Source organism: Chiloscyllium plagiosum, chromosome 5, assembly GCF_004010195.1.
Source record: "Chiloscyllium plagiosum isolate BGI_BamShark_2017 chromosome 5, ASM401019v2, whole genome shotgun sequence".
NCBI classification, from domain to species: domain Eukaryota; kingdom Metazoa; phylum Chordata; class Chondrichthyes; order Orectolobiformes; family Hemiscylliidae; genus Chiloscyllium; species Chiloscyllium plagiosum.
Window position 1 is genome coordinate 88,600,258 of NC_057714.1, and position 15,603 is coordinate 88,615,860.

The 15,603-nt window shown below is 39.9% G+C and overlaps 1 protein-coding gene across 7 annotated transcripts in view; it reads right to left on the minus strand.

Moving 5' to 3' along the window:
- arhgap12b (Rho GTPase activating protein 12b) overlaps positions 1-15,603 on the minus strand; it is a 199,258-nt gene that overhangs the window by 67,345 nt on the left and 116,310 nt on the right. For all 7 annotated transcript variants that reach the window (XM_043690603.1, XM_043690597.1, XM_043690598.1 and 4 more), the window contains one exon: positions 11,128-11,259. In XM_043690603.1, coding sequence (XP_043546538.1) covers positions 11,128-11,259 — 132 coding nt within the window. The remainder of the gene's footprint in view (positions 1-11,127; positions 11,260-15,603) is intronic.

A 15,603-nucleotide genomic window follows, 5' to 3' on the forward strand; every position in this document is an offset into this window, starting at 1 on the left:
GCGGGGGGGTATTGCATGGGGTTGGGGAGGTGATGCATGGGATTGGAGCGGGGGTGTTGCTGGGACGGTTTTAGGTGCGGGCGTAGGTGTTGCACGGAGTTGGGGGTGGAGGGCTTTGTCGGATGGCGTCAGGGGCGGGGTTGGAGGCGAGGTGGTGGTGTTGGGGATGGGGCCTTGCACGCTGTGATGCTGCCTTACCTCCTGAACGGGGAGCAGACTTTAAAAACTCCGAGCCCCAGAGGAAAGGCATTTAATCGATTAACTGAATAGAGCCATAGAGAAGTACAGTATGGAAACAGACCCTTTGGTCCAACCCGTCCATGCCGACTAGATAACCCAACCCAATCTAGTCCTACCTGCCAGCACCCGGCCCATATCCCTCCAAGCCCTTCCTATTCATATACCCATCAAAATGCCTCTTAAATGTTGCAATTGTACCAGCCTCCACCACATCCTCTGGCAGCTCATTCCATACATGTGAAAAAGTTGCCCCTTAGGTCTCTTTTACATCTTTCCCCTCTCACCCTTTAAACTAGTAAGATGGGGGTGGGGGGGTTGGTGGGATCCAGAGTGATAGTGAGGAAAGAGATCAATCTGAGACGGGTACAGCTGAGAACAGAAGTGAATCAAATAGTCAGGGCAGGCAGGGACAAGGTAGGACTAATAAATTAAACTGCATTTATTTCAATGCAAGGGGCCTAACAGAGAAGGCAGATGAACTCAGGGCATGGTTAGGAACAAGGGACTGGGATATCACAGCAATTACGGAAACATGGCTCAGGGATGGGCAGGACAGGCAGCTTAAGGATACAAATGCTACAGGAAGGATGGAAAGGGAGGTGAGAGAGGAGGGGGAGTGGCATTTTTGATAAGAGATGGCATTACAGCTATGCTGAGGGAGGATATTCCTGGAAATACATCGAGGGAAGTTATTTGGGTGGAACTGAATAATAAGAAAGGGATAATCACCTTATTGGGATTGTATTATAGACCCCCTAATAGTCAGAGGGAAATTGAGAAACAAACTTGTAAGGAGATCTCAGCTATTTGTAAGAATAATAGGGTCGTTATGGTAGGGGATTTTAACTTTCCAAACATCGACTGGGACTGCCATAGTGTTAAAGGTTTAGATGGAGATGAATTTCTTAAATGTGTACAAGACAACTTTCTAATTCAGTATGTGGATGTACCTACCAGAGAAGTTGCAAAACTTGACATACTCTTGGGAAATAAGGCAGGGCAGGTGACTGAGGTGTGAGTGGGGGAGCACTTTGGGGCCAAAGGAAGTAGGAGTATACTTAAGAGGGAAATCAGGAGAGCAAAACAGGGACATGAGATAGCTTTGGCAAATAGAATTAAGGAGAATCCAAAGGGTTTTTACAAATATATTAAGGACAATAGGGAGAGAATAGGGCCCCTCAAAGATCTGCAAGGTAGCCTTTGTGTGGAGCCACAGAAAAAGATACTAAATGAATATTTTGCATCAGTATTTACTGTGGAAAAGACTTTGGAGGATACAGACTGTAGGGAAATAGATGGTGACATCTTGCAAAATGTCCAGATTACAGAGGAGGAAGTGCTGGATGTCTTGAAATGGTTAAAGGTGGATAAATTCCCAGAACCTGATCAGGTGTACCCGAGAACTCTGTGAGAAGCTAGAGAAGGGATTGCTGGGCCTCTTGCTGAGATATTTGTATCATCGATAGTCACAGGTAAGGTGCCGGAAGACTGGAGGTTGGCAGACAAGCCTTACCTCAAATGGTTGGGAAATTATTGGAGAAGATGCTTAGGAACAGGATTTACTCATATTTGAAAGAAAATGAGACACATAGACACAGCGTATCACGAGAATCTCTTCCCCATAGCTGATGTGCGTAAGACTATAGAGTATATATTTAAGGTGAGGAGCAAGTAATTTTGAAGGAATGATTATGTTTTTCCCACCCAGAGGGTAGTCGATATACGTAAAACCCTCAGAAAGTGACAGAGGCAGGTGCTCAGGCGACATTTAAGAAGCATCTGAATGACTACTTAAAATGCCAGGGCCTAGAGGTTTATTGACTGAGAATAAATGGGATTACTGTTGGTTGGCATGGGCAGAACAGCCCATTCATATGCTGTATGACTCTAATGGACTTAATAGGGATAGGCAGGATGGCTTAGTGAGGGGGTGTTCTTGTCGCAAATTCGATTGAGTTTTTTTGAGCAAGTGATGAAGAAGATTGAGGGTACAGCACTGGATGATGTTTACATGGACCTTAATAAAGGGTTTGACAAGGTAGGCTGGTCCAGAAGATTAAGTCACATGATATCCATGTGAGTTGGTAAGGTGGATCCAAAATTGGCTTGGTCATAGAAGACAGACACTAGTTGTGAGGGGTGTTTTTCTGACTGAAGTTCTATGACCAGTGATGTTCCATAAGGCTTAGTGCTGGACTCTGTTGTTTGTAATATATAAGTGTTTTGGATGAAAATGTAGGTGAGCTGATGAATAAGTCTGAGGATGATTGATGGAGTTGAGGAAAGTGAGGAAAGCTGTCAAAGGATAAATCAAGAAATGACAAGTGCGATTTAATTTGGACAAGAGTGAGGTGATGCAGTTTGGGAAGTCAAAAGCAAGAGGCAAGTATACAGTCAATGGCAGGACCCTTAGGAGAATCGATATGCAGAGGGATATTTGGATGCAAGTCCATAGCTCCCTGAAAGTGGCAACAAAAGTGGATAAGATGGTAAAGAAGATATATGGTATGCTTGCCTTCACTGGTCATGGCACTAAGTACACAAGTTGGCAAGTGTGAGGATTTGGTGAAGATGCAAAAGAAAGTTTACCAGGATGTTGCCGGGTTTGGTTGCATTAACTATCAGGAGAGGTTGGACAAACTTGGATTGTTTTTGCTAGAGCATCAGAGGTTAAGGGGCGACCTGACAGAAGTATATAAAATTGAGGGGCATGGATAGTCATAGTCTTTTCCTCTGCCCCCAAGGTAGAATTGCCAAACATTAGGGGGCAAAACTTTACGGTGAGATGAGGCAGGTTTAAAGGAGATGTGCGGTGCAAGTTTTTTTTTAAAACACAAGTGTGGTTGGCCCTAGAACACATTGCCAGGGGAGGTGGTAGAAGCAGATATAATAGCATGTTTAAAAGGTATTCAGACAGACAGATGAACAGGCTGGAAACAGAGGGATATGGACCATGTGCAGGCAAATGGAATTAGTTTTGAATGACAAGGGCCATTTCTGTGCTTGACTATTCTATGTTCTAGCTCCCTCCACTGCAAGTGTTCCTACACTGAAAGGACTGTAGCACTTCAAGGCAGCTAACCATCATCTTTTGGAGGTGAATTATAGACAGACTACAAATATGTTAGCTCAACCAGCAATGCCTACATCCAAATGAACAAATGTAAAATCTCACCCCAACTTCTTTAGCAGCACTTTCCAACCCAAAACGCTACCACCTAGAAAGAAGGAAGCAGCAGATGCATGGGAACCTCATCACCTCACAATTCACCCCCAAACCAGATCACCATTCCAATATTGCTGAGTCAAATTCTGAGAACTCCATTCCTTGCAGCATTTGGGTGTATCCTGCATCATGTGAATTACAACAGCAAAGAAGGTAGCTCAACACTACCTTCGCAAGTACAAATAGAAGTGAGCAATAAACGCTAGCCAATGATGGCCACATCTAAGAACAAATTAAGTATTTTTAATATTAATTGTTAACAAGGAGTCCCAGCACTAATCCTCATGGAATTCCACTTCCTACTCCTGACTCAGAATTGAGAACCTCTGCCCTTGAACTTTATGTTCTGGTTTTTAAGCCACTTAATTCTTCATTAGTTTGTTCTGTGATTGATACATTATCAAATGCCTTTTGAGAATATATTTAATCCAATACATTGGAGTTATAGATTTCTGTCAAAGTATGAGTTTCTCTCCCGAGACCCATGCTGCCAGTTCATGATATTTTATATTATATTTTTTGCTTATACTAGTGGAACCTTGTCAGCTCCTGCATGGCAAGTCATAGAGATGTACAGCATGAAAACAGACTCTTTAGTCCAACCTGTCCATGCTGACCAGATATCCCTACCCAATCTAGACCCACCTGCCAGCACCCGCCCCCATATCCCTACAAACCCTTCCTATTCATATACCCATCCAAATGCTTCTTAAATGTTGCAATTGTACCAGCCTCCACCACATCCTCTGGCAGCTCATTCCATACACGTACCACCCTCTGCGTGAAAACGTTGCCCCTTAGGTCTCTTTCATATCTTTCCCCTCTCACCCTAAACCTATGCCCTCTAGTTCTGGACTTGGGAAAAGATCAGAAAAGGTGATTCACAATATCAAGCAAAGTCCAATTTTAACAGCAAGGTTTTAACAGAATCTCATTCCTGAGTAGCAAGGGATCCATTTGCATTCATTAACATCTAACATTATTATCTTTTCTCACCTTAATTATATGCAATTTACTGTTCTCCCACAGAGCAAAGAGAAACCAGATAGCAACAATTCCCAACACCAAAGGCAAACTCTAACTAGTTGCTTACTCCCCTGGGTATCCATCTTGACCAGCCTTCCCCGAAATCAGAGGGCACTGACCACCTTCATCTTTGGCCACAGAAGGCAGCATCACAAATGCACTAGTCTCATCACACCCATCATGGCACATCTCTAACTTGGAACACAGTTTACCACTTGACTTCGGAGCACATGCACATCTTTCAGTATTTTGTTATTCTCTCGTGGGATGTGAGCATTACTGGTTGGGCCAGCATCCTTAGTTGCCTTCTTAGACCACTGCAGGCCCACAATGCTATAAAGCAGGGAATTCCAGGAGTTTGACCCTGAAAGAATGGTAATATATTTTCAAGTCAGGATGGTGAATGGCTGAAACGAGAACTTGCCTATGGTTGTGTTCCCATGTATTGGTTGCCTATGTCCTTCTAGGTGGAATTATTTTTTGGTTTGTGAGGGCACTGTCTAATGATCTTTGGAATATTTATGCCATGTCTTTTCTAGATAGTACACAACACTGCTATTGAAGGCCAAAGTGAAAGGAATGGATTTTTGTAGATATGGTGCCAATCAAGTGGGCTGCTTTGCTGAAGATGATGCCAAGCTTCTTGACTGCTGTTGGAGTTTCACCTATCCAGGCAAGTGGGTTGTATTCCATCACTTCCTGACTTGTACTTTGTAGATGTTGGACAGGCTTTGGGGAGTCAGGAGGTGAGTTACCCAATGGAGTATTCCTAACGTCTTGTTGTCACTGTATTTACATAGTTCTGCAGCCACTGTATGTGTGTGATAAATCCAGTTGAATTTCTGGTCAATAGGAACACCTCAGGATGGTGATAGTGGGGGAATTCAGTGATGGTATTGCCATTGAATGTCAAAGGGACATGGGTAGATATTCTCTTACTACAAATAGTCATTGCTAGCATTTGTGTGGCATTAATGTTATCTGCCACTTGACAGGCTAAGCCTGGATATTATCGAAGTATTATTGCATTTGAATGTGGACTGCTTCAGTATCTGAGGAGTCATGAATGGCATGGAACATTGTGAAATCATCAGCAAACATTTCCACTTCTGACTTGATGACAGAGAGGAAGTTATTGATGAAGCAGCTGAAGATAGTTGAGTAAAAGTGTAGCATCAAGATCCCATAGCAAACCTGGAGTCCACAGAAATCACCGGGTTGAGGGGAAGCATCTCTGCTGGTTGGAATTAGAGCACACACAGATTGTGGTTGTTGGAAGTCATTCACCTCTGTAACAGTGCCTCAAGCTAGAATTTATAAGATGCCACATTGACGAACTGTGACTACCTCACACACATTTATATACATCTATGAGGTGAATCCTTTCATCCAAGATGTTTATTTGCAGATACATTCTATTTTGTTCAAAAAAAGGTTTGTAGTCACTGTCAGTCAATATGGCATCTTATTAATTCTAGATTTCAGAATACAACCAGTCTGATTCTAGGTTACAACTCAGACTGATTCTGATCAAACCTCACACCTACAGTTCAGTATCTGACCTGATATGTCACCTTTTCTATATTCCTCTCGCTCTGCCTGACTGCCATGACAGCACAGCACTGACACTGACTTTATAAACACTTTACACACGGTCTAACACTCTTGCTCACCAGCAGAGATGTATTATCTGACACTCCACTCACATTTTTAGATCTCTCTGTCTATAAGCTCTGTGCCCTGCTCTCTCACTGCACCAAATGAATGGGCTGCACTCTGAAAGCTTGAGATTTCAAATAAACCTGTTGGATTATAGCCTGGTGTCATGTGAGTTCACATTCTGTCAAATGGGATCTTGATGTCAAGCGGGTAATCACTCTCACCTCACCTCTGCAATTTGGTTCTACTCTCCATATTTGAATCGAGGTTGTAATGAGGTCAGGAGCTGAGTGGTTCTGCAGGAACCCAAACTGGGCAGCAGTGATCATTACAGTTTGCTGCCTTGCTACTTTGTACTAGAACAACATGTATCTTAGGGGTCTTAAAATTAGGAATACGGGACCAGGAGTCAACCCATCAATCAACCCATTGATTTCGCTCCACCATTGAATTAGATCATAGCTGATCATCTACCTTAATGCCACCTGCATATCACTCAATGTCATTAGCCTTCAGTAAAGGAAAAATGTTCAACCTGGAATTCAATGAGCATATTCAAAAGATCTTACACTATGTGTAGAAAGAATTGCTGCTCATCTCAGTCTTAAATGACATAACCCTTATTCTGAAGTCATGTCCTCTAGCTCTAGATTCATCAGCAAGGGAAATATCAGGCTGTATCTTTGCTGTCATCCTCTAAACATTTTGTAATTTTCAATAACAGCAGTACTTATTCTTCAAAACCCAAGGGAATACAGGTCTAGTTTCCTCAAAGAGAAACAGAAATTGCTGGAAAAACTCAGCAAGTCTAGCAGCATCTGTGGACAGTATGAAAAGTTAACTTTTCAGGTCAAGTGACCCTTCTTTAGAACGGGTGTTTACTCAATCTTTCTGTATAAGACAATCCTGCCATTCAGGGAGTATTATTGTGAAGGTCTGTTGCACTCCCTCGCTGGCAAGCATACCTTCCTTAGATAGGAAGACTAAAAATGCACAGCACTCCAGGTGAAGTCTCAACCAGGTTCCATACAATTGCAGCAAGGCATCTTTGCTATTGTGCTTGTATTGGAACTTGCTGGAACCAGCATCTGACATCTAAAAAAAAGGCATCAATATGAAGATGCTAAACACAGTTACACGATCCCACAACCAACAGACAAGATCAAACCTCCACAGGCTGTATGCAATTACCAATGGTGATGGATAACAAAACGACACAAGATGAGGACACTCTACAAATGTCCCTGTCCTTAATGGTGGGGGAGCCAGCACATCAATACAAAAGACAAGGCTTGAGGATTTGCAAGCAACTTTAACTCGAAGTGCTAAGTTCAATTTTTGTATCCTCCTGAGGTCCCCAATATCAAAGATACCATGCTTTACTCTACTCCAAATGATATTTTTAAAAATGACTGAAGCCATACAGCATCATCTATTGTCCCTAACAACAATCTGGCAGTAGCAGTAAAGACTTGGTTTTAGAACATGCTGCACCACTAGCCAGGCCATTGCTAGAAGCAATATGGAAAATTTTCAAGGACATCCTCACATTAAAAAATGATTGTTCCAGTCTGCTTCCAACAAAGTTGTGGAAGATGTCGGAATTCTCTTTTTCTTAGTCTTGTGTTCACTTGCTTCTATTTTTATGGACAATAACTTGATGCTAATCTCAAGTAAGCATACTTTCTAATTCAGAATTTATCTTGCATTATAATGGAACATTATTATCTCAAAATGCATTTATTTCCCCCAAATTACAAAACTGTGTGTTGTGGATTACGAAACAGATGGTTAACTAGTATTTTTAGTAAAAAAAAAAGAGTATGCAGACCATACAATGAGGTTAATTATGCATTATGTCACAACTGAGTGCATTATATGTTTTGAAGTGTTACAGATTTTCAAATTTATTTTTATTGTTCCAGCATAACACAATTTTCACCAATCTTTCTACATTTGCACAATATTCTGCATCTTAAAATTAAACTGGACTTAGTATACAGTTAACTGCAGTATTCTGTTAAGCAAAAAGTAAATTTAAGATATTAGAACTATTACAAATATACAGAATATCTCATTTAAAATTAGAATATCATTATAAATAAAAATATAATCTAGAAACGAAAATATGATAAATGGGTAAAAGAATGTACTTCTTTTTTACTGGAATAACATTTAATTTCTTTTTAATATATGGCTATTTCAAAGAGTGACATCCTTGTGCTCAATTTCCCAAATTACTCCATCACTAAAGAATATTGAGAGTTACAACATCTGAAAACCAGTATTTGAACTGTACATCCATATCAAGAAATACTGAAAATTGTTTATGGTTGCAGTAGTTAAAATGCTTTTCCTATATATTCTGAGAGTTCTGTGGATAAGGGTAGATTCATATTCAGGTATTCTTCTCATTGGTTTGAATAATGCAAGTTACATTTTAAAGATTGGGGTGGGTGAGCAGGAATGGAGAAAACTAAGAGTGTGTGTTTATTAATCTTTGAAGGCATTTGGACAAGCCACTAGGATCCATAAAAAAGACACAGAATCTTTGGATTTAGAAACAGAGATATAGAGTACAGAAGAAAGAAAATTATATAGGTTAGTATAGGTTAAGGTTAAACTCCAGTTAAGGTGAAGTATAGGTTAAGCTCCATTTAGAGCATCATGTCAAATTTTGGCCACCACACTCTAGGAAGGATGTTAAAGGTTTAGAAAAGGGAAAGAGATCTACTAAATTGTAAAGAGGAATGATACGCCAGACAATCTGGAATTAGTCTTCTTAAATATGTAGGATTTCAATAATGCAAGTAAGAAGGAACTGTTTTCAGTGGCAGAGTTCAGTAATCAGAGGACAAATTTAAAGATAATTAGCCAAAGAACTAGAAGAAAAGATAAGGAGAACTTTTTTTTCAGAAATGAAAAGTGATTGGGAATATTTTGCCTGATAATGTGTTGGAAATAGGTTCAATAATTTTCAAAGCAGAATTAGATTAATACTTCAAGGGGAAAAAAAATCTTCAGGGCTATGGTGAAGTAAAGGAGCAAGGGGTTGATTGAGTAGCTCCTTCAAACAGCCTGCATGAAGATGATGGGCTGACCATCCTCACACTGTGCTGCATCAACCTATATCTTTTCATTTCATGTATGGTATATTGCCATTAATTAAAATCTTAAATGCAATAATACTTTTTATTAAAATTATGGTGCTGCAAAATATTCAAGATCAAGTTACACTTCATTGCTGACGTTCATTTGTGCATAGATATAATAATACCTTAATCAGTTTACAGATTGCTCAGTATTTGTGTGAACTCCATATCTTATCTGCCATTTTCATTATTTACACCCAACACTGCATTTTCATTATTTACACCCAAAAACTGCAGAATGTAACCATTTATCCAAAACCAAGATTACTCCAAATTCTAAATAAATTTAAATTCTTTAAACACTTACAAAGATAAAAAAAGGTTAGAAAAACAACTGTGTTTTCCTTTGTAGTAGCAATCACTTTTCAACATTTAAGACAGCATTTGTAGAGAAGCAAGAATCAATGTTTCAAATCTTTAAAATTTCTAAGTTCTGGTAGGAGGAGACAACTAGCTTTGCAACCATCTCCTGCAACACCATTTCTGCAATGATTGCATCTATGGGATCCTGAGTGTACGTAGCATTATGTCCAATCATAGGTAGAATTGGGAGTAAGGATCACAATCCTAATTTTTACTGGGTTCATCTTGAATAAAAAAATAAAGTGCTGGAAAACTCAGCATGTCTGGCAGCATCTGTGAAGAGAGAAACACAGTTCATGTTTCATGTCCAATGACACTTTTTCGGTTTTGTTTTTTGCTTTTATTTGAAATCATTTCATTTGAACTTTATCTTATCTTACCCAAATTCACCCAACCTTCACATCTACTTTTAAGTTAATTTATTTGTTTTACAGAGCCTTTGAGCTCCTGGTATTTATTACATCAGGCTGGATAACTGTCAAAATGGTGAAACACAATTAAACACAATGTATTAATAGTGGCATTCACCAGCTGTCTTGAAACATAGCAGATTCTTCGGGCACTTAATAAGGTAGAAACAAAATGGCAGCTTCCCATGGTGGGAGAGTGTAGCACCAAAGGGCATAATCACAGAGTAATTGGTTTGCCCACTTAAAACAAAATGAGGGGAATGTTTCTTCTCTCAGAGTGCAGTCAGTCTGTGGAATTCCTATTTGCAAGAGGTTGGATTATTAAATATATTCAAGGTGGAGGCAGATAGGTTTTCAAATCATTAAGGGAATCAAAGATTGTAGGGAGAAAGCAGAAAAGTGGAGTTCAGGATTATCAAATCAGTCATGATCTTATTGAATGGCCGAATAGACTCAATGGGCTGAATGGTTGACGTTTCGTTCTATGTTTTATAGTTTTATAGACTTGAAACAATGATCTACTTGCCTAACGAACTGACTGGCAGCTTTCTAGAGTGGAATCTTCTCCAACCTTTCTCAGGTGGGGGTGGAAGTTCCACTCTAAATCAATTAAGGCTGTCCTTTGGCTGGTTAGCATGGCACCAGACAGACTTCTTGGTCAATGTGTTGGGAAATTGTTAAATATACCCTATTAACTATGTTTCACCTTCCATGGTTGTTGCCTGAGCTGTTGAGTATTTCTAGTGTTTTCTGTTATTATTTCAGATTACAAACATTCACAGTTTTTGCTTTTATATTTTGAATATTTCTGTAACAGATGAAAAAGTCATATTTGTATAGTACTTTAACAATCTACAGTGCTTTTAACTTCAAGGCGAGGTACCATCCTGGTCATCAAACTTGGCAATAAACAGGCACACAACAAAGTTCCAAACAGCTATGTAATTATTTCATAACATGTCAGCATTAAAAATGAACATGATGTTAGGAACAGTGGTTTTATTTACTAACCATAAGAAATATCAGTACAATGGGAGGTATAATTTCCTACCTTATCAAGGTCCAATTGCCCAACTCCATATGTGCTATGTCTCCAATTTGTCATTAATACAGACTCAGTTGGCTTCCTGTCCAAGCTTCTGCTTTTACTAACAACTTCTTGTCGCTTTGCTGCAATGTTGTACTATTGTGAAAAGGAAATCATATTTTAAAAATGATTCACCAAATCTACTAAAACTAGCAAATACTTCAATCAATTTGTTTCTGGTGCAAAAAAAACTTCAAAAACTGTCCTTCAATATAGACCTTAAAGCCTGTGAAATAATAATTACACTGAAGGTACAACAAGACGTCAGATGGCTTTCTCTTGCCACATTTATGTTTTTAGTGTTAAGAACAACTACATCTGGTGGAAAAGCAGACATTTTCATACAGCTACAGTTCTAGTCTGGAATTATTAATATTTAGCTGTTGTATCCATTGCCTATGATCATGAGCTTGCTGATTCCAATTTGATCTCTCTCTGGTGCTTTCTGCGTGCACAGACATTTGATGGATCAGAAACAAGTGTAATAATGCCCATCACAGAAACATAGAACATAGGAACTGGGAGTAGGCCATTTTGGCCCTTTGAGCCTGCGCCACCATTCAATATGATTAGGGCTGATCATCCAAATCAGTGACCTGTTCCTGTTTTCTCCCCATACCCTTTACCCTGTTATGGACTAAGCCAGACCACTCAAAACACTCTCAAGCAGGAAGTTCAGACCATAACTTTGCAATTTGTTTCAGTTTTGGATGTTGGTCTGCTCACTGAGCTGGAAAGTTCATTTCCAGATGTTTCGTTACCCTACTAGGTAATATCCTCAGTTGGCTTCAGGCGAAGCAACGCTGAAATTTCCTGTTTTTTATTTGTATGTTTGGGTTTCTTTGGGTTGGTGATGTCATTTCCTGTGGTGAAGTCACTTCCTGTTCCTTTTCTCAGGCGGTAGTAGATGGGAAATTGCAAATGAATGCCATCTGACAGAGTGCCACCTGCGAACAGCTGTACTTCCTGCACGAATGCCTAAGGAAACAGGTACTACCTAAATGTCTTCAATACGAAACTCCCCTTAACATCCCACTAGCCATAAGAATAGCAGAGTAAAACAGCCACAGAATGCTTAGAGAAATCATTAATGATGCCCACAACAGACTCCATAAATACAACCAGAAAATGTTGCATCAAAAATGTTTACTCAGTCATATAACAGACCATGAATGGACAGACACAGTACAACGAGCCATAGATATTAGGCAGCGACAAACACAGAAAATGAAAAAAACTAGACCTGCAGAAAAAACTAGACAAACTTACACAAATTGACAACACAGATGCATGGAAACACAGAAAATGAAAAAACTAGACCTGCAGAAAAAACTAGACAAACTTACACAAATTGACAACACAGATGCATGGATTAAAAAAAAACTTATCTGACCGATCCTTAACTGACAGAAAAAACTGTCTTAGTAAGAGGATTAAATTACAACTGCCAGGATGCAGACAAGAAAGATTTTTTAGCAGCATTAGAAACAATACTAAAAGATGACCAACTCTCAGAATAAACCCAGCAAACCATCAGATAGGTAGTCGCACCAACATTAAGCAGAAAAAGGAAGGAAACATACTCAATACACAAGAAAGGAAAGCACTAGAAAAACTAAAAAAAAACATTGTTATCCTACCTGCAGACAAAGGATGCTTGACAGTCATTCTAAATCGAAGAGACTACAATGAGAAAGTGAATGCACTACTTACAGATACCAAGTGGCGAAACACCCAACCACACACTAGAGAACCAAATCACAGCCCTACTCAAAAACGTTCAGAAATCTGGAGAAATAAATGAGATAGACAAAAAAATGAAACCAAACGGATCCAACATACCACGCTTCTACGGATTACCCAAAATTCACAAACCAGGAGCACCCCTCAGACCCATAGTCTCAGGACCTGAAGCAACAACTTCCAGATTGACCAAGGAACTACACCAAAGACTAAAACACTTAGTAGAAGACTCACTCCACTCCATTCACTCCACCCAAGAATTCCTGAAAACCAAAGACACTAAGGTAGAAAAGGATGAAATAATGGTCTCCTTTGATGTAACAGCCTTGTTTACATCAATCAACATTAACCTGGCCAAGGAAACACTGACTACACTATTAGAAGACCCAAAGACACATACAGCAAACACCACTAACTTCATCAACAAGGACAGTACCATAAAGCTAGTGAACCTATGCCTAACCACACACTTCACCTTCAACAACAAAACCTACAGACAAACCAATATCAGGGTTCTTAGCAGAGGCAGAGACTTGAACAAACAGCTCTGCCAACCATCCAACCCAAACTTTGGGTCTGTTACGTGGATGACACCTTTGTCATCACTAAACGAAACAAATTAGAGGAAACCTTCAAACCTTCAACCATCAATAATACCCTTACTGGCATAAAATTCTTAAAGGAAAACAACAACAAACTGCCATTCCTAGATGTCTCAGTAGAGCGAACAGCCAGTGGGCAACTTCAAACCAGCATCTACAGGAAAACAACACATATGGACCAAATGTTGAACTACAGAAGCAATCATCCCAGCATCCACAAATGAAGCAGCATCAGAACATTAGTTCAATGAGCCAACACACACTGCAGCACAGAGGAACTACGCAGAGCAGAGGAAAATCACCTATACAGTGTACTCAAAAAGAATAGATGCCCAATGAACACAGTCCGCCGATTTCTCAGCAACAAACCCTAACAAGCAGACAAAACATGTCCAGAAACCCTAGCCACTCTCTCCTACATCAAAGACATCTCGGAAATGACTGCCAGACTACTCAGACCCCTTGGCATTATGGTAGCCCACAAACCCATCAAAACACTAAAACAGCAGCTAAAGACACAATACAGACAACGATCAAAACTAATGTCATTTACAAAATACCGTGCAAGGACTGTAAAACACACTACAGTGGACAAACAGGCAGAAACCTAGCCACCAGGATACAGGAACACCAACTAGCCACAAAAAGACATGACCTTCTTTCACTAGTATCCTCACACACGGATGAGGAAGGACACCACTTCGACTGGGACAACACATCCATCCTAGGACAAGCCAAACAAAGACATGCATGAGAATTCCTAAAAGCATGGCATTCCAACCAGAACTCCATCAACAAACACATCGAGTTAGACCCCAACTATCACCCCCTGAGAAAAGGAACAGAAAGTGATATCACCAACCCAAAGAATCCCAAACATACAAATAGAAAGCAGGAATTTTCAGCATTTGCTTTACCTGAGGCCCACTGAAGATGTTACCTAGTAGAGTAACAAAACGTCTGGAAATGAGCCTTCCAGCTCAGCGAGCAAACCTACATCCAAAACCTCAACCTGAGCTACAAATCTTCTCAAAACTCGCTAATTTGTTTCGGTAAATGTACAGTGAAACTTACCGGATAAAACTAGCCAGGTTGACTACTAGATTTTAAAAACAGAAAAAGTTATTCACAAAATTACACAATGAAACACAAAGAACAGACTAAAGAACCCCTACAGAACTCACCCTATCCAACTAGACTTAATTATGCTGTTCTGAATATACACAACAGTCCCAATTAGCAAACTCCTTTTAAAAACCAGTAAAAATGGAAAACATGCTTACAGGTTAAAGTTGAAAGGCAGAAAAGAGAGTGAGTTTCCACACAGCTCCCTGCTAAACTTCCAACCAGTTCAAGACTGAACTAAAGCTGCTCAGCTAGAAAGCTGACCACTCCCCTTTCATTCTACAGGTCACTTCTAAAACATGACCCACTTTGGCCTGAAGTCTCATCTGTTTACATGTAAACAAAAAGCCTCTCAAAGTCCTTTTCATCCCTGTACCAAACCAGTCTGATCGGAGCCGGGTCCGGTTTATTGCTCCTCTGAAAAAAATCAAGGACAGAGTCTCCTTGAGCCAAGAATAGTTTTTCGGGAAAAAAGGGACTAGCTTTGTGACAACCCCCAGGAATTATATCAAACTCCTTGAAAAATAAAAATTACTTTCCCTCAATCACTTTCTGTAGCAGGGAATTCCCAGGCTCAGCACTCTCTGGATGAAGGAATTTATTATCATCAAGACATTCCTACTCCTACATGCAAATCCTCTTGCTATGAAGACCAACAAACCATTTGCTCTCTTTGTCTGGTGTATCCGCATGCTTATAGGTGTATTGGTGTAGAAGGACAATCAGAACTCATTGGGCAAGATGACTGACAGTGCAATCTATCACCATTCAGATAATCTACCTTCCTGTTTTTGCTACCAAATTGGACATTATACTATCTATCTCAGCCTTAAATATTCACAAGGGCGCTGTGGGAAAAAAAAATCCAATGCCCTCTCCATTACCTCAATTGAACGTGCCCCAACACATTTCTCCGCACTGCATTTCATAAACTAACAACTCACTGTGTTAAAGTCTTTTTTCACATTAT